This window comes from Myotis yumanensis, unplaced genomic scaffold (assembly GCF_028538775.1).
Source record: "Myotis yumanensis isolate MYYU_CA2020_CCGP unplaced genomic scaffold, mMyoYum1.0.hap1 SCAF_7, whole genome shotgun sequence".
NCBI lineage: Eukaryota > Metazoa > Chordata > Mammalia > Chiroptera > Vespertilionidae > Myotis > Myotis yumanensis.
This window is the reverse complement of record NW_027223758.1, coordinates 37,725,818-37,749,563: the sequence shown is the minus strand read 5'-3', so window position 1 is coordinate 37,749,563 and position 23,746 is coordinate 37,725,818. Positions and strand designations below refer to the sequence as shown.

Sequence of the window (23,746 nt, the reverse complement as noted above, 5' to 3'; positions counted from 1 at the left end):
CTCATCCTCCCTCCTCCACTCCCTATTCTCAGTCCTGGTTAAAAGAAAGGTCAACTGAAAGGAGTGGCCAGATGGGATGGGTGTGGAGGGCTGGCAGGCTGTGCGTGGTCTGGGCAACGTTCCCCAGCTTCTGTAGGCTGGCGTTTCTGATGGGGGAGGACCAGGGGCCTCCAGGCTCAGAGGTCAGCACTGCTGGACAGCATGGCCTTTTCCTGTCTGTGGTGGAGGAAGATGTTTGGGGTTTCCCCATCCATGTTGGAGGACTCAGACAACCTTGTTGGGTGGCCACTAGGCCTGCTGAATTCCACAGACTTTTGCCCCTCCTTCCCCTTTTCCACAGAATTGGGGGATCTAGGAGCCGGGAGAGGCTCAGCAAGGCCACTGACCTGTCTTTGAAGAAGTTAGAAAGCTTGGGTCCGTCCCCCCCCTCACTCCCCCCCCAGTCCCTTAACTGGATCAGCCAGTCACTGGAGAGCTTTCCAGGGACAGGGATCGAGACTGCAGGAGCCAAGAGCCCCAGGAGATTTGGAGGCTCAGTGAGGTCTTAGAACCTCTGGAATAAAGCAGGATCCTGCTGTCCTGGGTCCCCTCCCCTTGTCCCAGCCCCTTGTCCCAGCCCCTACCTCAGGCCCCAAAAGCTCAGCCTCTGCCTCAATCCTGCATTCACCAGCTTCTGCTGCCCATGCCCCAGCAGACCCAGCCTCTGCAGCCACAAGCCAGTCTTTGTGGACTTGCCCTCTCACATGGGCCGTGCCAGGACGGGCTGACGGCATTCTGCCTGCAGCTGGGAAAAGCCCCCAGGAGCTTGGGCCCCCCTTGGCCACCATGGCGAGAGAGAGCTGGCATGAATGCAACATCCTGCATTTTCAGAAATTGACTGTGGTGAAGGGCAGGCCCCGAAGAGACAGCTGCTCACATGAGAAAGATCATTCATTCATTCACTTACTCAATAGATTCTTACTGAGACCCTGCTCTGTGTCAGGCCCTGGGCTAGGGACTTGTGGTGCTGAGACACATGACTCTTGCCCTTTTAGGGAAAAAGACTGAAAGAAAACTCCCTGCATTAGAGTCCCTTGTGGGCCCCATCCCTGGAGTTTCAGATTCAGTAAGTCTCTGTTGGGACATGAGAATTTCTGAAAAGCGCCCCAGTGATGCTAATGCTGTTGTTGGCCCAGGGAGAAACTATGAGTGATTTGTATTTTGTGTATTTTCAAAACTGTCTCTGATCACTGTTTACTTTTATAAATAGAAAAATAAGTTATTTAAAACTTAAAAGAATAAATGGTCCCCCAGAATGACTGCAGTGCTCTGGATAAGGTCCTCTGTTGAGGGATGCTGCCTCCCATGATCTGTATGTCATATATTTGTTAATGTAGCCCAGCATCATGAGCTTGCCTGTCCTCTGTACTTCCCCTTGGCACATTCCCAGCTTTGAGTCTATTCAGACCCCCACAACCTCCCCATCACCAGGTCCTGTCAGTGTGACTGCAGAGAGAAGAAGTGAGATGCTAGTAAATAGCAGGATGAGGATTTGAACACAGGCCCAACTGGAGGCTGGTTTAGCTTGGATTTTGCCGACCAGCCTGCAGATTTTGCCGACTGAGTGCTGTTGCTTTTATGCTTCTTTAATCTGTCAGCTGAAATGGCATGTGGACCCCTCACTTCCTCATTTCTTTAACTGGTGTGATCATTGACTGTCCCACTTCCTCCTTTCCACTTTTAGTTTTGTCCACTTGGCTTGGTGGTGGGGTGGTGAGTCTGTCTGTGCATGGGGTGGGGGAGGGGATCCTGGTGAGGTGACTTTTCCTCTGCAGCTGGTACTGCTCAGCCCACCCAGAGGAGAGGGGCTGTAGTGGCAAGTGAGGATTGACCCTCACTTGACAGTGGGAACAGGACCACGCCTGTTAGGGTTGGGAGAAGCACATACCTGTCCCCTCTGCCTTCTCCAGAGTTGAGAACCATTTGAGAAAGAGTCCCATGAGTCAAACAGACGGATGTGAAAACCTCAGTGAGCTTTCTTCCTAAGAACTGCCTCTGAATTAAATCCACCCTTCCAGTCTCAGGGGCACTGGACAACCTAGGCCATTCCCTCGGAGGGAGCCACCCATTCTCTTTGGGGAAAGGGAGGCTCAGAGGGCTGGTGAACCCAGTTCTCTAGACTGGCCCCCTTCCAGGGCCTGCAGAGCTGTGTTTTCCTTCTTGGCCACCCCCCTCCCATCAGCACCGTCCTTTCTCTGGCTCCTCAGGGATGCCTTTGGCAGATCATTCATCCTCCATGACTCAGTTTCTCTTTTTAGTGTACAGTCTTATTTAATCCATTCCATCACTAAGAGTAGATATTATTCCATTTGTGACTCAGTTTTCACATTTGTTATTAGACATAATAATCAACCATTTATTCTGCTAGGTCTTCCCACTCATTCCCGTTACACTTTGTTTCACATTGGTATGTCTTCTTGTGGCTGTTCACCTACCTAGACATGTATTCATTCATTCAGGTAATATTTGTTGGGAGTCTGCAAGATGTTAGGCCCTGTGCTGGTGTGGAGGATACATCAGGGAGTGAGGTGACCCTCCAGACCAGCGGTTCTCAACCTGTGGGTCGTGACCCCTTTGGGGGTTGAACGACCCTTTCACAGGGGTCGCCTAAGACCATCGGAAAACACATATATAATTACATATTGTTTTTGTGATTAATCACTATGCTTTAATTATGTTCAATTTGTAATAATGAAAATACATCCTTCATATCAGATATTTACATTATGATTCATAACAGTAGCAAAATTACAGTTATGAAGTAGCAATGAAAATAATTTTATGGTTGGGGGTCACCACAACATGAGGAACTGTATTAAAGGGTCGCGGCATTAGGAAGGTTGAGAACCACTGCTCCAGACACTTACAGTGTCTCTGGGAGACAAGCTGTTCAATAAAGAATTGCAGATGTGCTCATGGTGACCAAGGGGAAGTGAGGCACATCTGGGAGTTGCTGACAGAGGTGGGCAGGAGCTGCCCTGAGGAAGTGAGGTCACCCATTCACTTAAAACCCAAACCCACATCTTTACTCAGCCCTTCAAGTTTCTGCATGGCTGATCCCTGTCTGTTTCTCCAGCTTCAACTTCCCCTGTCGCTACTCTGGCCTCCTTGCTGTATCTTGGCACACTGAACTCTTTACAGCCTCTGGGCCTTTGCACACACTGTTCCCGATGCCTAGAGTAATCTCTCCCTGGCTGTCTCTTTGCATGGCTGTTCCTTTTTGCTTTAGCTCAGATATTCCTGTCTCAGAGATGGCCTTGGCAGGGCTGCATTCCTTGTGAAGGCTCCGAAGGAGAGCGACCCTTCCTCTTTCCCGCTTCCGAGGCTGCCTGCATTCTTTGTTAATGGCCATTCCTCCATCTTTAAAGCATATCACTCCACCCTCTGCTTCCATGGTCACTTCTCCTTCTCCCACTTTGCTCCCCTTGCCTCCCTCTTATAGGGACCCTTGTGATTACCTTGAGCCACCCAGATAACCCAGGAACATCTCCCAATCTGTAGCTTAATCACATTTGCAAGATCCCTTTTGCCATGTAAGGTAACATATGAATAGATTTTGGAAATTAGGACATGGACATTTTTGGAGGGGGCATTATTCAGTGTACCATACCCAGGCCCCCCCGAGGTGCCTAGGACCAAGTTGGGTGTGGCCTGTACTCGTGCACAGGGCCCAGTGACCGTATCGCCCCTTCTCCCTGTAGGACGAGATCGAGGAGCTGCGAGCAGAGATGCTGGAGATGCGGGACGTCTATATGGAGGAGGACGTGTACCAGCTACAGGAACTGCGCCAGCAGCTGGACCAGGCCAGCAAGACCTGCCGCATCCTGCAGTACCGGCTGCGCAAGGCCGAGCGCCGCAGCCTCCGCGCTGCTCAGACGGGCCAGGTGGACGGCGAGCTCATCCGAGGCCTGGAGCAGGACGTCAAGGTAAGCCCGGGGCCTTCCCCAAGCCTCGTAGGTGCCCTTGTTGGGGGTGGGACTCTGCGCCTGAGCAGGACCCGGGTCAGACTGCAGCTCACTCCTTGTGTGTCCTTGGGCAAGCTGCATCACTTCTCTGGGCCTCAACTTTCTCATCTGTAAAGTGGGGATTCCTGGTGAACTGATAGGCCATTGACCAGGGATATCCCATGGTCATATAATATGAGTCCTCCTAACAGCAGCTACTAGTACTGTTTGAATAGCAACCACACACCTGATGGTGGGCTCCAAGTTGTTGGTGCACAGTTCCATGGTGCACGGTTTCTTTATTGTACTAATTAATGGAAAGTAGTGAAGGCCTGGAGTTGGATCAGGCTGGTTTAAATCTTGACTCTCATATGCCCTAATTCTGTGATGTTGAGCAAGTCACCTGAGTCTCAGTTTCCTCATCTGAAAGACGGGTGTAATGGCAGCCCCTGCCTCATAGGGATCTATGAGGGTTAGTGAAATAACGTGGGTAAAGAGTCACTATACACCCCCCAAATGTTAGCTGTTAATTATTATCCTCATTTTCCTGATGAGGAAAGTGCGGCTCAGAGAAAGGAAGTACCTGTCCATGGTCATGTGACCCTCAGTGTGTATGTGGCAGAGCTCCTGCTCTTCAGTCTTCTATAACTCAGCCTAACCTCCTCCCTCCGCCTCGGTGAGCAGGAGTAGGATGGGATGGAGGCTGGCAGCTGGGGCCTCCAGAGGAGAGGGCCACCCTGCCTGTGTGAGCCCTGGTCAGGGGCTGAGAACTTGGTGGAGGGAGGACTCAGCTCCCTGCTCTGAGAACTCAGCCCAGTGTGACCAGGGGGGGATGTAGGAACAGGGAGAGGGGTACCTGGGGAGTCTTCCTGCGGGGGTGACGTCTGAGCCGAGGCCTGAGGGAAAGGGGGCATGAATTAGGAGGTGAAGGAGGAATGCTGGAGAAAGGGGTCCCTGGGAGGGCAGGGGAGGTGACCAGTGACTGCCAGCCCCATGCAGGCTTCTGCAGCTGTTGTCTTATGTGCACAGAGGGATGATGGTAAGGAAACTGATCTCAGAAAAGTTATGTCTCCGAGTCCAAAGTGCACCTCTACCTGAGAGGGCAGCTCCCGGGACAAATGGTGACCCAAATGTTCAAGTGCCAGGCACTGGATTGGGAGCGTGTGGGGTGAGGAGGAGCCCGGGAAACTCAGAGGAAGCTGAGTTTGGACCCAGGTAGTTGATTTCAGGCCGAGACGGAAAGTCGGCCTTAGAGAGATGAGGAAGGGTAGAGGATCTCGGGCTGGGAGCAGGCTAGCTGGGTTGCCAGGGCCTCTGTGGGAGGAGCTGAGAGCAGCCTGAGTGAGCACACACCACAGTGGTGAGAGGGGGGCCTCAGCAGTCTGGGCGGAGGGGTGGGGAGCAGCTCCTTCTGTTGGAATTTGAACTAGCCAATCAGCATTAGCCTTGCCCCCTTCCCTCCCTCCTCTCCCAGCCTCTGCAGCTAGAGCTCTGAGCTCATCGGAACAGGCCTGGGCTGGATGCCTCTGGCCACCTCACTTCGCCCCATGTGCTGGGGATGTTGTGGGGTGTTTTTAAGGTCCTCAAATCCTGACTTCCCTGTGTCTCCTGGGAAAGCTGATGGACCCAGGTGGGAAGGGTCTGGGGCTGCCTAGGAAGGTATCCAGGGGGACTCTGTGACTTGCTCTGCCACCTCTTTGGCCAGTGCCCTCACTGGCCCCCACCTCTTGGGTCTTGAGGCTTCAGTTTCCCCTTCTGTTAAATGTAGGGCTTAGATCAACCGAATCTTCAGGGCTTTTGCAGCTCTAGTGCTTTTATTGAACAGGTAGGTTATTGGTGAGGACGTCATGAATGAAACCCCAGGCCTTGGTTGCCTCTTCTTCTCTCCCACACCCACACCCAGCTCTTCATCCCCTGCCAAGCTCTCTCACTCTCTGCTGGTCCTCACAGCTGACGGGACCCACAGAATCTTAGTGGGAACATTGCCTGGCATGAGGAGGTCAGGGTCAGGGGCCAGAGACCTGCTCCGCCTGTTGTTTGCTGTGTGGCCTTGGGAAAGCTTCTTCACATCTCTGAGCCTCAGTTTCCCCACATGGAAAACGGAGATAAAACCGGTCCCTATTTGTGGAGGTTTTTGTGAGGATAAAATGAAATAACTCAAGTGAAGAGAATGCTATGCACAAAGGTTGGCTCTGGATACTCAGCAAATTGAGCAAATGTTGGTTGTGGTGTTGTTGTTCAGGGGAATTTTAAGGCTTGAATGCATAGGACAAGTGGCTGGGGCAAGCGTGGGGAAGAAAAGGCCAGAATTTCAACCGCCCTGGCTGGACAAGAATCACCTGGAAGGCTTGCTCACCATGCAGATTCTCAGGGCCCACCCTCAGAGCCTGGGAAGCCTATGCAGAGTGTCCGGTTTCTAAATCCGAGGTCTAAATTTCCACCTGGAGGGACTCCTGTGGGAGGCCCAAGACACACCAGTATAATGTTTCCTTTCTTAGCAACAGATGTTGCTGGAGAAGAAGTTCTGGCTTTGGTTTTAATTTCCTGGACGGACCCGGGCAGCTGCCTCAGTTTTTTCATGTGCAAAATGGGGGTGACATTCCCATCCTCCCAGGGTTCCTGGGAGAATTTAGTCACATAGAGCCCTGCAGGGGACTTCCTTAGTGAGAGTTCCCATCCTCCTCCCTGAGGATTCAGAATGACCAAGACACCCTGAGGCCCATGAGCTGAGGGCAGATGGGCCAGTCATCGAGCCAGCCAGCAAGCAGGGCTGCTGTGGCCTGGAGGCTGCTGGTTGCATTTGGCAGGAGCCAGGTCCCAGTGCTGTAAACAGTGACCTCATGACTGAGGGCATTTGTTTGTGCTTTGGGAATTTGCCCTGGTTTCCGGAAGCTGCAGCTGCTTCGCCTCCACAGTATCTCAGCCCCCTACCATGGGAGGAGTCAGGAGGATCAGGAGACGAACAAATGAGACTGGCAGGTGGGGTCCTATGAGGACCTGACAGTGTAGCCCACTGTCGGGCTTACTGTTGGTATTCTCATTGTTGCTATTAATGTGTCATCCAGCTTCAGGCCAACTGCAGGGTCAGGGTAAGAGTAAGACTCTAGAGTTGACTCATCTCATTTAACATCGTGGTCTGTAGCTTCCTAGCTGCGTGACCTTGGACAAGTGACCTTTCCTTTCTGACGCTCAGAGTAGGACTAGTAAAGCCCTTCCGAAGGGGATGACAGGCCCATGATGGGTGCTCAGGAAGTGACAGCTAATTTTATAATCACCTGTGAGAGCAGAGGGGGCCCAGGACCACTGAGACCCCAGAGGGGAGGGGACAGGCATAGGCCAAAGGCTCCTGCCCTTCAGGCCGGGGTGCTCTTTGCTCCCATAGGCTGTCATTGGGGCTCTGGGATCTGGGATTTAAGAGCTCCTGTGTCCACATTGGAATTCTGTAAGCTGCCTGGAATTGGGCTTTTCAACATAGCATCCCTCAAGGGGCAGGGGAGTGGGGAGCACATTTGGAAGGGGATCCCATGGGGAATAGAGCAGAATACAACTGGGGACTCATGGAAGGGACAAAATCTATAGAGTCACTCAGGAACCCAAGAGGATCCAGGAATCCACATGGATCATGACTTCTTGATGAAGAGCCGGTCACCTCCTCAGGTTGAGGCCATGGTGGGGACAGAATAACCCACCAGATGGAGAGGAGCTGGTCCAGGTAGGAGCGTAGTTGGAGAGGAACCCCGGTCCCCAGCCAGGGACAGAGCCCTCCCTGAACAGTGGATGGGGTGGGTGGGTGGGGGAGTATCCCCAGCCAAGCTAGGGCAGGTGCAGCTCCCAGATTTCAGTTGTTCACTCCTTCATCTTCCTCCATCTTTGCTTGCTTGGTGTAGCCTTGGATTTGTTTGGTTATCCAATAAAGATTTATTAGGCATTTAGTGTGTGCCAGACCCTGTGCCACTGCTGGGACACAGAGATGTGAAGGAGCTCAGGCGTGGTCTGGGGCCTTGACCTTTGTCCCACCACTCCTGCCCCCAGGCCTCAGCAGGATGAATGAATGAGTGAATGAATGAAGTTGTGATTAGGACAGGAGTTCACTGGATGACCTGACAGCCCCAAACTGGGGACCATAGCCAGGAGCCTGGGGCTGAACATTTCCAGCAAAAACCCTGCCATCAAACTTAAAAGGGAGGCTATGGAGTATAGAACCTAATCAGAGAAAATCAGTGTACCAGGGTAAAGCAGTAATTTTGACAATGTATTGAAAATTCTATTTTTTGAGCACCTTCTGTGTTCCAGCCACCAGCCCAAGCATGATATCATTTATTTCTCACAATAACTCTCATGACTAGCCTAAATCAACCCCCTTTTACTGATAACCAAACTGAGACTTGGAATGGTTAACTAACTTGTCCTGAGTCACACACTCAGTGAGTGCTGGGATCAGGCTAGATTAGAATCTAGCAAAGTCCTGGTTCTGATAGTGAGGGATTGCTCACTCCACTCTGTGGATGAAGAAAGCTTGGTGGCCTAGAAAGGCTGTGGGAGGATTCTCATGGGCCAGCTTCTGGCTGTCTTTGGAGATCTTCAGGGACAGAGAGAGGCAGTGGGCACCGGAGGGAGGGGAAGACTGCGCTGAATTTCCTTTCTGGCCGTTGTTTTTCCTGGCCTGCTTTGCACACTGCCAAGGGGTCTGTGCCGAGCTGGGCCTGGGCCCAGGCCGAGGGCAGAGCCAGGGAGGGCCCTCTTCCCTTCCGGCAGGGAGGAGGTGCCATGGTCATTTCCGAGCCTGGCAGGCATGGGAGCTGGGCTATCCACCGCACTCTTGCTGGCAAAGACATTGTACCCCTTGTGGAGGCCTGGCCATGCTGGCCCCTCAACCAAAGGCCTGGGGCTCCCCCGAGCTCAGCCCACAATAGCTTTATGTGACCCTGAGCAAGTCGCTTGCATGCTAAGCCTCAGATTCCTTGTCAGTAAAATGGGGACCGAATTGGGGTGAAGATGAATGAAGCTGGCACGCAGTAGGTATTCAACCCGTGGTAGTGCCCAGCCCACTCAGGGCTGGTTGTAGTTTATGAACTCAGATGGGCCCTCCTCATTCCCAGAGGTCCCCTTTCCTGGCCTCTCACCCCCGGCCAGCAGGGCACAGGTCAGAGGGTGTCCTCGAGGAAATGGGTGCTGCTGTTGCAGAGTCCTGGAGCCAGGATTGGAGTTTGCAGCTCTGGTAACTCCTTTCTGCAGGGATGACTTGGACACCTGCCCCAGCCTTGTCATTTGAGGCATGTTCTATATCCCAGATGATTGGGAATAAGTCTTGGGGGTCACATAGTGACGTCCACCGAGTCCTGCCCGTTTCTGGGCTTGTTTCTCGAAGCAGCAGCCACTATTCACCCAGCGCTCACTGTGTAGGCAGCGGGCCAAACCTTTGTGCAATAGCTGATTTAGTCCTCCTGTTGGGCCTGTGAGGTTGGTCTATTATTATTGTACCCAGTTTGTATTTAAGAAGACTGAGGCACAGTGTAGAGAAATGATTTTCCCAGGATGACATGTTGGTCACTGGCAGAGATGGGATGTAAATGGCTCTGGGGCTGCCCATCTTGCTCTGAGTTTCCTTTTTCTTTAAAATGAATTTCTGGTCCCAGCCACAGGCTCTTGTGAGAATTGGCAAGAGTTTGGCTAGGAGAGACTTTTGGAAGCACTAAGGAGCCCTGGGTAAATGAAAAGGTATTCCTAAGAACAGGAAGGGCCTTTATAGCGTTCTGGGGGCTGAACTGTGACATGGACATAAGGAACATGGGGGGCCTGGGTTTGGGTTTTAGTTCTACTACTTCCTGGCTGTGTGACCCTTGGTGAGTTCCTTAACCTCTCTGTGCCTCCGTTTCCTCATCTGCTAAGTGGGGGTAATGAGAGAAGCTGCCTGCTCTGGGGTTGCTCTGTAGCCCAGATGGGATGACCCCTGAGCATGCCCATGCTCTGCTCATCACCTACCCTTGCTCAGGTCTCTAAGGACATCTCTGTGCGGCTGCATAAGGAGCTCGAGGTGGTGGAGAAGAAACGGGTGCGCCTGGAGGAGGAGAATGAGGAGCTTCGACAGCGGCTCATCGAGACCGAGCTGGCTAAGCAGGTGCTGCAGACAGAGCTGGAGCGGCCAAGAGAGGTGAGGACCCCGTCCATCCTGGTTAGGGCCAGGTGGGTGGGGGGGGGAGGGCAGGCTTGTGCCAGCCCCATCCAGCCAGTGTCTCTGCACAGTTAGGCCTCCCTGGCAGAGTTGTTTATTCACTTGTTCCTCCAGCACACGTTTTCTGAGCACCTACTGTGTGCACTATGTGCTGGCCACTAAGGACACAGTGGTGAGTGAAAGACATTCGGTTCCTATCTTCAAGGAGCCCACAGACTAATGAAGGAGACAGTCATTCATCACAGAACCACACCTGTTGGGGGGAACAACTGAGAAAACATGCAGCCATGCCCAGCACGGGGCTGGCCCTCTGCCTTAGTTTCCTCATACATCAAGTGGGACAATAATGCCCCAAGGCATTGTGAGGACGGCTGGAATAACGTATGTGTACATGTTTCAGGGCTGCCAGGCACTGCCACTCAGTGCGGGGCTGGGCCTCGGGCCAGTGTGTCAGTAGAGATCGGGACACGAGACACTTCCTGACTATGACCCCCAGACACCAGCTTCTCTGTCTTCGATCATGCCAGCCTTTCCACCTGGCATGTCCTTTCTTCCTCCTCCTGTTAGGCACCATGCTGGACACTTTATCTTAACAATTTGCATAAAGGCCCAATGAGGTTATGATCTTACCCATTTTGTAGATGAGGAAACAGCCCCTGAGAGAGGGATGGATGTCCTCAAGGTCACGCTGGGCCCAGTGGGCTCTGCAGAAGGAAGATTGGAAGCCATCAGCCTAAGTGACCCCCGAGGGCTGGAATCCTCCCGACTCCAGGGGTCTGTGTTCCAGGCAGCTTCGGGCTCCAGAGGCACGGCTGGGCCTCAGCTGTCTGGCTGCTCATGAGGTACCCTAGGATCATACCTTGTTCCGGGGCACACTCCTCACCTTCCCTGAGGGCAGGCATGCCAGCATTCCAGGGGTACTGAGACACCACAGCCCTGAGCCGCTCTCCAGCTGCCCTATTCGCAGAGCGTGTTGGTGTGATGTGCCAGCAGCTTGTTGGTGTGCAGACGGGGCATTTGCTGCTACGGGCTGCTGTATGGCCCTGCCCCTCTCCAGGGCTGGGTGGGAGGCCCCTCTCTCAGGCGGTCTCCTGCCTCCCAAGGCCTGGTCCAGAACACAGGGCATCATCTTCACACATCTCATTGCTGCCATCCTTGGTAGTGAAAAGGGGAGACAATTTGAGAAAGTACCTTGAAGGTCAGACTGTTCCTGTTGTGGTGGAGAGGAAACTGAGGCCCAGAGAGGGACAGCAGCCTGCCTGAGTTCACCCAGCCTTTCCTTGGCAGAGATGTGGCTGAGGCTTCTAAGTCTCAGTTCTTCTTCTGTGACATCAGGATAATAACAATAACCAGTTTACGAGATTGTTTATGATTATTAATAAGATTGGGGTAGCCCTAAGCAGTTTGGCTCAGTGGATAGAGCGTCGGCCTGTGAACTCAAGGGTCCCAGGTTCGATTCCGGTCAAGGGCATGTACCTTGGTTGCGGGCACATCCCCAGTAGGGAGTGTGCAGAAGGCAACTGATCAATGTTTCTCTCTCATCGATGTTTCTAACCCTCTATCCCTCTCCCCTCTTCTCTGTAAAAAAAAAATCAATAGAATATATTTAAAAAAAATAAGATTGGGGTAACCATAGAACAATATGAAGAAGTTAAAAAGAATAAGGCCAAAACCGGTTTGGCTCAGTGGATAGAGCGTCGGCCTGCGGACTGAAAGGTCCCAGGTTCGATTCCGGTCAAGGGCATGTACCTTGGTTGCAGGCACATCCCCAGTGGGGAGTGTGCAGGAGGCGGCTGATTGATGTTTCTCTCTCATCGTTTCTAACTCTCTATCCCTCTCCCTTCCTCTCTGTAAAAAAATTAATAAAAAATATATTTAAAAAAAAAAGAATAAGGTAGTGTGGCAGTTCCTGAAAAAGTTAAACATAGATTTACCAAATAAGCCAGCAATTCCACTTCTGGATATATAGCCAAGAATTGAAAGCAGGGACACAAACAGATTTTTGTACCTGTGTTCATAGCAGCATTATTCACAATAGCTGAAAGGTATAAGCAACCCAGATGTCTGTCGACGGGAAAAATAGAGTGTATTCATACAATGGAGTATTTGTCAGCCGTAAGAAGGGAGGAAATTCTGATACAGGCTATGACATGGATGAACTTTAAAGAAATGATGGTAAGTAAAATAAGCCAGACTCATCAGGACAAATATTATTCCACTTATATGAGATATTTAGGGCGGTCAGATTCATAGAGACAGAAAGTAGAATGCTGGTTACCAGGGGCTGGAGGGAAAGGGAGTGGGGGTTAGTGTTTAGTGGGTACAGAGTTTCAATTTGGAAAGATAAAAAGGTTCTGGAGGTGAATGGTGGTGAATTCAGTATAATGTGAATGTACTGAATGCTACTGAATTGTGCACTTGAAAATGACTAAAAATGTATATGCTATGTATATTTTACCACAATAAAACAGATACAACCGTTAAAATGGTAAATCTTATATTATGTATACTTTGCCACAATAAAAATAAATAAGGTAGATGTTACAGTTGGCCTTTGAACAACACAGGTTTGAATGGCTCAGGTCCATTTATACATGATTTTTTTCAATAAATACTGTAAGTATATTTTCTCTCCCTTACGGTTTTCTTAATAATATTTTCTCTAGCTTTTGTTATTGTAAGAATACAGCATATGATACATGTGACGTACAATATATGTGTTCATCGATGGTTTCTGTTATTGGTAAGGCTTCTGATCAACAGTAGGCTATTAGTAATTAAGATTTTGGGGGGAGTCAAAAATTATATGTGGATTTTCAGTTGAATGGGAGTAAGTTGGTACCCCTCACCCTTTGTTCTTCAAGAGCCAACTATGTAACTGTATGTATTGACATGGAACGATCACTAAGGTACATAGTTAAGCAGGAGAAGAAAGTTATAGAAGTATACATATTGTGCAATCCCACTAATTATTTTGAAAAGCCATACAAAACAAACTGGTGTTGAAATATATATATATATATATACATGCAAATGCAGAACAAAAGTCTGGAGAAAAACCCACTGAACTGAAGATTAGAAAGGGTGGGAATAGGGTGGACAATAATTTTTGCTTTTATGCTATTAGTCCTGTAGTTAGGGTTGGTTTGTTTTTTAACGATAAGAATGTATTTGAGTATTATTTGTGAAATTTTAAATGCAGTCAAGCATGTAAAGGGTCCATTGTGGTGCTTGACACACAGTAGGTGCTCAGGAAACACTGGTTTACTGCCTTTTTGAAGGTGATGTCAGCAAAGCTGGTATAGCCCTTCCTGATGTGTCTCAGGATCTAGGAGACGTGGCCCTGTGTTTATTTGCTGATTGCCCCCTCCTTCCTCCCTCTGCTCCTGACATGGTTTCTATGGAGACAAGGGTCCCTTAGCAATTCTTCCGCCAGAGCATTGTCAAGATCTGCCTTTGCCATCCTGACAGGTTGCTGTGGCGATGCTGTCACCCAGTGGCTGGGAACAGGAGCCCCTGGCCTGGGCTGATGTGGTTGCCATGGATATTGCTCTTCGCTTGGGGAAGGGGAGGGTGGCCAGCTCTAACCATGCTCTGCGGTAGCGCTGTTGTCCAGCTGGGCTGCAGTTCAAGAATCATAACACCAGCCTCGCCCTCATCAGGAGCATTCTCCCTTCTTGTATTTTAGGAAGAAAGCCAGTATCACTGTTGACAGCTCCCAGTGTACGTAGTGTACGTACTGCTGTCCCATTTTATAATTGGTAATCTTCTTGGTAATTTTTATATTGCAGTGTAATCCACATATGATAAAAGTCACTATTTTAAAGTGTACAATTCAGTGTTTTAAAATATATTCATAATATTGTGCAATTCCAGAACATTCCATTGCCCCAAAAGAACTCCTGTAGCTGTTAGCAGTCATGCCCTATTCCCTCTTCCCTCCAGCCCATGGCGACCACTAATCTACTTTCTGTCTCTATGGACTTGCCTGTTCTGGAAATTTCACACAAATCGAGTCATGAAATATGTGAGCTTTAGTGAGTGGCTTCTTTGACTTAGCATGACGTTTTCAAGGTTTATCTATGTTGAAGCATGTATCAGTATTTCATTCTTTTTTATGACCGAATAATAACCCATTGTATGGATATAGCACATTTTGTCTATCCACTTACCAGTTGATGGACATTTGGGTTATTTCTCCTTTGTGGCTGTTAGGAATAATGCTGCTATGAACACTGTGTACAGGTTTTTGTGTGAATATATGTTTTCAGTTCTCTTGGGTATACACCCAGGAGCAGACTTGATGAATACAGATAGGACTGGGGGGGCGGGGGACAAGGCTCTCAGCTTCCCAAAGCCACCCTTACCCTCACAGTGATGCCCCTGCCCTCCTTAACCCCATCCAGGGGCCTTGCCAGACTCTCCTGTGTTCTCAGAACCTCCAAAGAGGCGCTCATTCCACGGAGTACCCCCAACTGGCACAGGCATCTCGTGCCCAATCCCACTCTGATGGGGTCAGATTACCTGGGGTCACATCTCAGTTCTGCTGGCATTGCCATCTGATGCAGCTTAGCTCTGGTCTGTGTGGTACGTGCAAACATGAACTTGGAGTCACAGGGACCTGAGTTTGAATTCTGATGTTGTCACTTGTTTGCAAATAACTGTAATGCTGTGCAAATCATGTAACTGTCCATTTATAAGATAGGAATATCAATCTCTCCTCAGAGGTGTTTGTGAGAATTAATGGAGACGATCAGGTAAAGCCCTAGGCAGGGACTAGGGACTCGGTAAATATCCATCATCGGATCATTACCCACAGGGTAATGTCTGGAGAAGCCTTTACCTTCGTTCAGTCCGTGTGTTTCTTCATCTCTGGAAGGAGCTCCGCATGCCTAACTGCGAGTTGCCCGTGGAAGGAGTGGTTACATTGGGAATCAACACCAGCCGTTGGCAGCCTCTGTCCCAGTGACTTTTGATTTGGGGCTCATGTCTGCACCACTGTTTCCTTCAGCCTCCCCAACCCCCACCCCACCAGTGGTCTCCTCCAGCCAGGAGCCACACGGCCTCTCTGTCCAGCTGCTTCAGCCGCTCTGGATGAAGAAGGCCTCAGTCTTCGAGAGGCACCCCCACCTCAGCCCCCCCACTTCAGAATAAATTTTGTTCACACAGCACAGTCTGTGTTTTCAGTGAGACCTTTCCAAACATCCCCTCCAAGTTTGGTGAAAATCTACCCAGCTGTTTTGGCAGAAGGTTCATTTTATTCCTTGAAGGTTGGTCTTTGTTCCCTGGCAACATGGAAGCATGGAAGGTGTTAGAGGGCAGGGGGCCCCTCCAGACCTGTGCTCAGGCAGCCTCTGTGTGGGCTGGAGGGCGGAGACACGCTCTACTAGTCTCCTGCAGAACAAGGGAGAACAGAGCTCATGCTTCTAAGAGCCGTTGTTAGACCAAGAACATTGAGAGGCACCATCCTGGTTGCTCAGAGGCGGCCTCCTGAGTTGCTGGTGGGCGGGGAAGCCCTGCTACGTGCCAGGTCAGAGTGTGCCCTTGGGGTCTGGCAGTGGGACTGGCATTCCTGTTAGTACCCAAGCACTGCCCTGTTCACCCTCCGAAGGCCCAGGGCCAGAACATCTGCCCCTGCGGGCTCCACAGTGGGGCTCTGACAGGCCCTGCCTCCTTGAGGGACATCACAGCCCCCAGGCTGCCTGGCCAGCTGCTGCCCTGCAGAGGGGAGGAAGGTTGTGCTCTGTGAGTCCGCCTTGTTTTCCCTCCAGAGCCGCAGAGCAGTGTGGGAGCCCAGATGGCTTAGATGGGATGGGGAAGGGGCAGTTCCAACCGGCAAAGGCTGGGACCACTTCGGCCCTGAAAAGGTTTGCTGCTTCGACCCCTCTGATCTGCCCACTGCCCTTACCTTCTGGTGAGGTTCTAGCGACTCAGAGCCCCCTGTCTGCCTGTTGGAAGGTGTTCAGTGACTTTTCTTAGGGAAAGTGTGTTTTGAAAACATTTTACATTTCCCCCCTTCACCCAACAGGTAAAATATGCTTAGTAGAGAAAGATGGGAAAGTACAAGCCTGTAAGGAAAAAAAATTCACCTGTAATTCAATATTCAGAGGGAATTACTCTAATTACCAAATTACTGCTTGGGTGAGAGATATATGTACTCCCAATATAGTTTTTCTATTTGTACGCACACAGACATTGAAATGTATATGTATAAATGCATTTTTAGAAAAATATATTTTTATTGATTTCAGAGAGGAAGGGAGAGGGAGAGGGAGGGAGAGAGAGAGAAACATCAATCGGCTGCCTCCCGCACGCCCCCTACTGGGGATTGAGCCTGCAACTCCGGCGTGTGCCCTTGACCTGACTCAACCTGGGACCCTTCAGTCCACAGGCCTACACTCTATCCACTGAACCAAACCGGCTAGGGCTGTCTATGTGAATTTTTTAATTAAAAAGGTACTAGGAGCTCAGTGAAGCAAAACTAGCATTACAAAAACACATAAAGGCGTGCCTGGCATACCTCTGAGGACGGATAGGCAGATTCTGGCTGCACTGGTTGCCTTGGGCAAGAGAACTGGTGAAGGGTTCACTGCATTCCTTTCTGTACTTTTTGAAGTTTGAATGCATTATCCAAAAAGACAATAGAAGTAATAACAGCCACACGTAAGAGAAGAGAAGAATCCTCCCCTCACCACCTCCCTCAGTTTGGCCCCTGATTCAAATGAGCAGTTTGGTTTGTAACTTCAAAAAAATTATTTTTCATAGTTTGTATCTTTTTGGGCCTCTGTGCTCAGACATTGCATATTTCTCTCTCTCTCTCTCTCTCTCTCTCTCTCTCTATATATATATATATATATATACACACACATATATATATATTTGGGGTTTTTTTAAAATAAAGATGGGATTATATTATATGCACAGTTTCTGTAGCACGAACACAGACTGTTGTTTTAAAATGCTGGATGTTTTGGGGTTTTCTTCTGCCTGAGGTGCTTATTATAAAAATCAAAGATCACAGAGTCAAGTAAACATAGGAAGGAAAGAAAGTCTAAAAGAACACCATCTATTTCAGGATTTTAAACACAGAGCCAGAGGTCAAGAAAGAGCTCAGCCGGCAGCAGCTGTGGTCACCCTCAGGTTGGGTAGGAGAATGGGTGGAGGTACACAGGGGGACTTCTCTGTCGGCATAGTATAGATTTACAGTGAGAATGCATTTTTGTATGTTAACTTTTAAAACTATATTGTGTAATAAAATTAAAAAGAAAAATACAAAAATGCTGGATGACTATGTCCTCTCTCCAAAAAAACCCACAAAAAACAAAAACACGGGGAAACAAAAGTGGAAAATGCAAGTTTTCTATATCCTCATAGTTAGCAGCCTGCTGTATATTCTTCAGACTGCCCCCCCCCCCCGCCATGTGGGTGCACACACACATGCACACATTTTTATAAAAATGATAACATGCTTTCTTTTTTAAATAACAGCTTTATTGAGATATAATTTCTATGCCATAAAGTTGGCCTTTTTTAAGTATACAGTTCTGTGGTTTGAAGAAGATTCGGAGCTGTACAGCTATCACCACTCTCTAATTCCAGAGCATTTTCATCACCCCGAGAAGAAACCCCGGACCAGCATAGTCCCTCCCTGTTCCCCACCGGCAACCACTCATCTGTCTACCCGCTGCCTAGATTTGCCCATTCTGAACATTTCGTGTAAATGGAATCATAACTATGTAGCCTTTTGTGACTGGCTCCTGTCACTTAGCGTGGTGTTTTCAAGGTACATACATGTTGTAGCCTATGTCAGGACTCCATTCCTTCTTGGTTGAACAATATTCCCTGGTGTGGATATGCCACATTTTGTTTATCCTTCATCAGTTGGTGGACACTTGGGTTGTAGATTTTGTTTGGCAGGTTCTTTCTTTCCTTTACAAGACGTCTTTACTATGTCAGTGAGTCTCACTGTCTCTCCGTCCTTTTTAATAGCTTCAGGCTTTATGTTATCTTATTCCTTTATGTGTATGTGATGGTTGGCACCTCAGGGTGCCTTTGGAGACCCCTGGCTCCTCTTCCTGTCACCTGCTTTCTTCCTCCAGGGAGTCCGCAGTGCTTGAGGAGGTTGGTCACCTAATCCATGGCTCAGTTTTATAGATGGTAAAATAGAGCTGCTGGGAGAAGAAGGGTTCACCCAGGATCACAAATGCAGTGTTGTGGGGTTCCCAGAGTTCAGCTTCCTGCTGAAGTCGCAGCCCCTCCCACTTAGCTTGTTGGTAAGCAAGCTCAGATCGTCAACCTAGAGCCCTCACCTCAACCACTCCACATGGGACTCTACCTCGGAGCAACCCTTCCTGGGCCCCATTTGTGGGGGGGGCTCTTTGTGGGGGGACTTGCTTTGTGGCTCTCACCCCACAAAACAAGTCTTGGTACCCAGCGTCTGAAATATCAGCCTCTGCAGACCTGCCTCATTTGCATTTCAAAAGGTGTTTAGGATTTGGTTGGACTTGAAGATAATACTCAAGATGCCCATCTGGAGTTCATCTTCCTGGCTCTGTGGTTTCTACCTGGGCTGCATGTTACAATCACTTGGGAGCTATTTTAAAATACTGATGTCTGCGACCTACCCTGGACCAATTATATCAGAATCTCTGGGGGTGGGACCTTGGGCATTGTTTTTTTTTTTTATTTCTTTAAGTTCCCTAGGTAATTCTCATGTTCACCCAGATTTTGAACCACTGCGCTACCTCATCAAAGAAGGCCCATTTTCTCCTTCCAAGTTCTTGGAACTAGATCTAGAGCTATTCCAAGACCTGGTCCCAGGTCAGCTGTGGATTTGCTGTGGGACCTCGCTCTCACCTTCAGTAAAGCAGGGGCTTGGATTAGATCAGTGGCTCTCCCCTTCATGTATTCACACCACATGAGAGCTTTCTCAAAAACACCTGCCCAACCCGGAAAGTCAGAAGCAGCCCAAGTGAATCATCCTGCTTCGCAGGAAGATGTGCTCGGTGGAATCCTGCATCTAACTAAATGACTCTTCAACACTGCGAAACTTCAGTAATGATTATTGTACCCTTGGCCCCCCGAAACCCCCTAGGCGAGTGCTATTCACATTCTTGCCAGAGATATATAAGCATTCCTGTTTCTCTGTAGCAGCGGTTCTCAACCTGTGGGCCCCTGAAAATACATCCTGCATATCAGATATTTACATTACGATTCATAACTAGCAAAATTACAGTTATGAAGTAGCAACGAAAATAATTTTATGGTTGGGGGTCATCACAACATGAGGAACTGTATTAAAGGGTCGCGGCATTAGGAAGGTTGAGAGCTTCAGTAGAATGTGTTGTGAGATGTTTGGATTTTTGCCAATCTGATAGGTGTCTCAGTGTAGTTTGAGTTTGCATTTCTCTATTGAACAGCGTTAAGCATCTTCCTATGCTTAGGAGCCACTTCCTTTTTCCTGAGAACTGTTTTTCATATCACCACCCCATTTTTCTATAGGTTTTTTGGATTTTTTTATTCTCTATTTTGTGAAGCTCTTTACCTGTTTAGGATATTGGCCCTTTGTCAGTGTTATGAATTGCAAATATTTTTCCCAGTTTGTCATTCATAGTTTTACTTTTTTAAAGATGTATTATTTTTCCATGTCGATTTTGTTTATCTGATCAAATGTATCCGTTTTCTTCCCCTATCACTTCTGGATCTTGGAGTCATGACTACCTGTTATAGTCTTCTTTTCCTTTCATCTGCATGCAGACTTCTACAGTTTAAATTGAGATCGGTCCCTCATCATTTCCAAGGCTCCTGTGGATTATTTCACCCATATTCATTCATTCTGGGTTAAAGTCCCACTAGAAGGCCATTCCATGAGGACAGGGTTTCCTCGGAGGTGGAGCTTTACGTGCAGAGACTATGGAAGGGTCCCCTTGGGAGTAACACCACCAGGGAACAGAGGGAGAGTGAGGCTGTGGAGCCTTCAGACCGGTGGCTCAGCCCATCTCATGGGGAGCTCTGGAGCGTGGATGGCCCTTTAGAGCTGCCCTGGGTTGAGGCAGTGGAGCGTGGACCAGTCGTTGGATGTGGGCTGCCCTCAATCAGTGGCCATTGTTGTGAGGGGGACTCAACATTGAGGTCTTAGCACTGGGGGAGGACGAGTGCCCCAGTCCTGAAAGGGGACCTGGATGGAGCATCCGCCCCAAATACCTGTCTGCCTTGGCACCTGCCGTATTCTCTATACCTGCCTGTGCTTAGCACATAATAGGTGCTCAGGAAGTCTTTGGTGAATGACTGTCAAGAACAGAAACCCAGATACCCGGGTCGTAGCCAGCCAACTGGATCCAATGTGGTGGTGGGCGAGAGGGTTGGCACCCTGGGCAGGTGTGTTCAGAATCATCTCCTGAAGTGCTTCTGGCCTGTCCCCCACTTGCAACCCACTGGGTGGTCTTGAGAGTCCCTCTGGCTCTGCAGTTGGTTCTGGCCAAGGCCTGGAGATGGCTGGGCTGGTGGAGAAGGGGGCCCCAGTGAAACTGCAGGCTCTGTGACTTCTCTTTGGATGCACATCACCCTCCTGAGCTTTCAATGCTGACTTTTTCTTACTCTCCCTCCAGCATTCCTTGAAGAAAAGAGGAACGCGTTCCTTGGGAAAGACAGACAAGAAGCCTTCGGTGCAGGTACTTCCCAGCAGTTCCCACAGCCCCCAGCCTGTAGCCCCTGCTGGCAGGTTTTAGTCTTAAGGCGTAAGGCCTAACTCCAAGTGGCCTGGGCGTTTCTCTGAGATCCTCACCCCTCTCTAGCTTTTATTCCATCCTCCCCTTGTTCTTTTTCTTAGCTTTGCTGTCCACTTCATTTCCCAAAACCATGCCCTGAACCCGTGATTCTCACACACTCAGATAGATAAAGTGCTATGTGTGTAGCATAGGCCAGGCATAGGATACCGTTAGCCTCTGGTGCTGGATTGTCAGGGTGCCAGGCATTTTTCATACATTATCTCATTTAATCCTCTCCATGGCTCTGTGAGGGAGGGAGTGTTATTGTCCCATTTTACGGGTGAGGAAATTGTCGTAATAATGTTAGTAGTGGTAGTAACAGCAATAGTCACCTTGGCAAAAAAAATGTTGCCTGCTCCAGGAAGCCCGCCTGGACTCCCCAGGTTACGTGTGGTGCTCCATCCTTGCTGCTTTATCAGTGTTCCCCTCTGCTTCCCTCTGGGCCCCCAGCTCCTTGAAGGTTGGGGCTTCTCTGCTTTATTCCTGTGTCCCCAGCACATAGTTGGTGCTCCCAAAAATGCTATGGCTGGTATTGAGCCTCCTAACACTAATCTTCCTGGGTTCTCTCTGTCCCTGTGCCCATCGGGCCCCAGGAGGACAGTGCAGACCTGAAGTGCCAGCTGCACTTTGCAAAGGAGGAGTCGGCCCTCATGTGCAAGAAGCTCACCAAGCTGGTCAAGGAAAACGACAGCATGAAGGAGGAGCTGCTCAAGTACCGCTCGCTCTACGGTGATCTAGACAGCGCCCTGTCGGCCGAGGAGCTGGCAGATGCACCCCACTCGCGGGAGACCGAGCTGAAGGTGCATCTGAAGCTGGTGGAGGAGGAGGCCAACCTGCTGAGCCGCCGCATCGTGGAGCTGGAGGTGGAGAACCGAGGCTTGCGGGCCGAGATGGACGACATGAAGGACCACGGTGGCAGTGGTGGGGGCCCGGAGGCACGCCTGGCCTTCTCTGCGCTGGGTGGCAGTGAGTGTGGGGAGAGCTTGGCAGAGCTGCGGCGGCACCTGCAGTTCGTGGAGGAGGAGGCAGAGCTGCTGCGGCGCTCCTCGGCCGAACTTGAGGACCAGAACAAGCTGCTGCTGGGCGAGCTGGCCAAATACCGTTCAGAGCACGAGCTGGACGTGACGCTGTCAGAGGACAGCTGCTCCGTGCTCAGCGAGCCCTCGCAGGAGGAGCTGGCGGCCGCCAAACTGCAGATCGGCGAGCTCAGTGGCAAAGTCAAGAAGCTCCAGTATGAGAACCGCGTGCTCCTGTCCAACCTCCAGCGCTGCGATCTGGCCTCCTGCCAGAGAACACGGCCGATGCTGGAGACGGACGCCGAGGCGGGGGACTCTGCCCAGTGCGTGCCCGCTGCCCTTGGTGAGGCCCATGGCCCCCATGCCACCCGGCTCTGCAGAGCCAGGGATGCTGAAGTGCTGCCTGGTCTGCGGGAGCAGGCCGCCCTGGTCAGCAAGGCCATTGACATCCTGGTGGCCGACGCTAATGGCTTCTCAGCTGGCCTCCGCCTGTATCTGGACAACGAGTGTGCCGACTTTCGGCTGCACGAGGCCCCCGACAACAGTGAGGGCCCCAGGGACACCAAGCTCATCCATGCTATCCTGGTTCGGCTGAGCATGCTGCAGCAGGAGCTTAACGCCTTCACGCGGAAGGCAGACGCGGTCCTTGGGAGTTCTGCCAAGGAGGCGCAAGAGCCCTTCTCGTCGCTCACCCCCTTGGGCTCCCAGGGGCCCTCCAAGGAGATTCTTCTGGCCAAAGACCTTGGCTCAGACTTCCAGGTAAGAGGTCCAAGTCGTAGGCCCTGTTATTTTTTTTGATAGAACCTTTTTTACTGAAGCACAACACACAGGGGTACACAAAGCACAGGTGTGGAGCTTAGGATTTTCCCAAGCTGAGCACAGTCATATAATCACCGCCCAGAACAAGAACTAGAAGACGACCAGCACCCCTCCTCAGGCGCCGTTCCAGCCACAGTGCCCCTTCCCAAGGGTAGCCTCTTGATTTAGTTTGGGCTGTCTTTGAACTTCATATAAATTGACTCAACCAGCACACGTTTGTGTCTGGCTTCCTTCACTCACCATGTGTTCGTTGTCTCATGTGGCAAGAGTTTGTTCATTCTCTTTCCTGGATACAGTCTCATTGAGTGAATGTGCCAAAATTCCTTACTCATTTACTATTGATAGATACAGGGCTTGATTCTGAGGCCCTGCCTTTTTTTCAGGTTGCCCTTTCTTCTTTTCTTGTTTCTTTCACAATTTTGTATTTTAAAATGAGTATTATTAAAACAAAGAACTTTTCTTCAGGTCAGATGCAAAGGCCAGGAACTCAGCTTTCTAAAGATAAGGAATGAACTTGTATGTCTGGATGTCTGTACAGTATTACTTAGAAAAATTAAAATAGCAAATGTATTTGTCCCCCGAAAAAGCGTTATTGACAAAGTAGTCCATAAACATTCAAAGCGTTTCAGAAGCACCCGAGTAAAAGATGAAGGCCTCCTCTCGCCGGGGTGGGTCAGTGGTTGAGCATAGTCCTATGACCAAGAGGTCACCGGTCACAGGTTCAATTCCCAGTCAGGGCACATGACCGGTTTGCTGGCTCGATCCCCAGGGGGTGGCCAATCAATGATTCTCTCTCATCATCGATGTTTTTTACTCTCCCTCTCCCTTCCTCTCTGTCTAAAAATCAATAAAAACAATATTTTTTAAAAAAGATGAAAGCCTCCTCTTCGTTGCTTCTCACTCCCTACGGGTCTGCTTTTAACAGTCTGGAGCAGCTCTGGCCAATACAGTGGCCTCTAGCCACATGTGGCTACTTAAATTTAAATTAAT

The 23,746-nt window shown here is 49.9% G+C and overlaps 1 protein-coding gene across 3 annotated transcripts in view; it reads left to right on the top strand.

Moving 5' to 3' along the window:
- Window positions 1-23,746, top strand: part of MTCL2 (microtubule crosslinking factor 2) — a 75,405-nt gene that overhangs the window by 15,251 nt on the left and 36,408 nt on the right. For all 3 annotated transcript variants that reach the window (XR_011472135.1, XM_070420251.1, XM_070420250.1), the window contains exons 2-5: window positions 3,741-3,965; window positions 9,976-10,134; window positions 20,763-20,825; window positions 21,515-22,696. Coding sequence is in view for 2 of the 3 variants with exons in the window: in XM_070420251.1 (XP_070276352.1) it covers window positions 3,741-3,965; window positions 9,976-10,134; window positions 20,763-20,825; window positions 21,515-22,696 (1,629 nt within the window). In the remaining variant the exon portion in view is untranslated. The remainder of the gene's footprint in view (window positions 1-3,740; window positions 3,966-9,975; window positions 10,135-20,762; window positions 20,826-21,514; window positions 22,697-23,746) is intronic.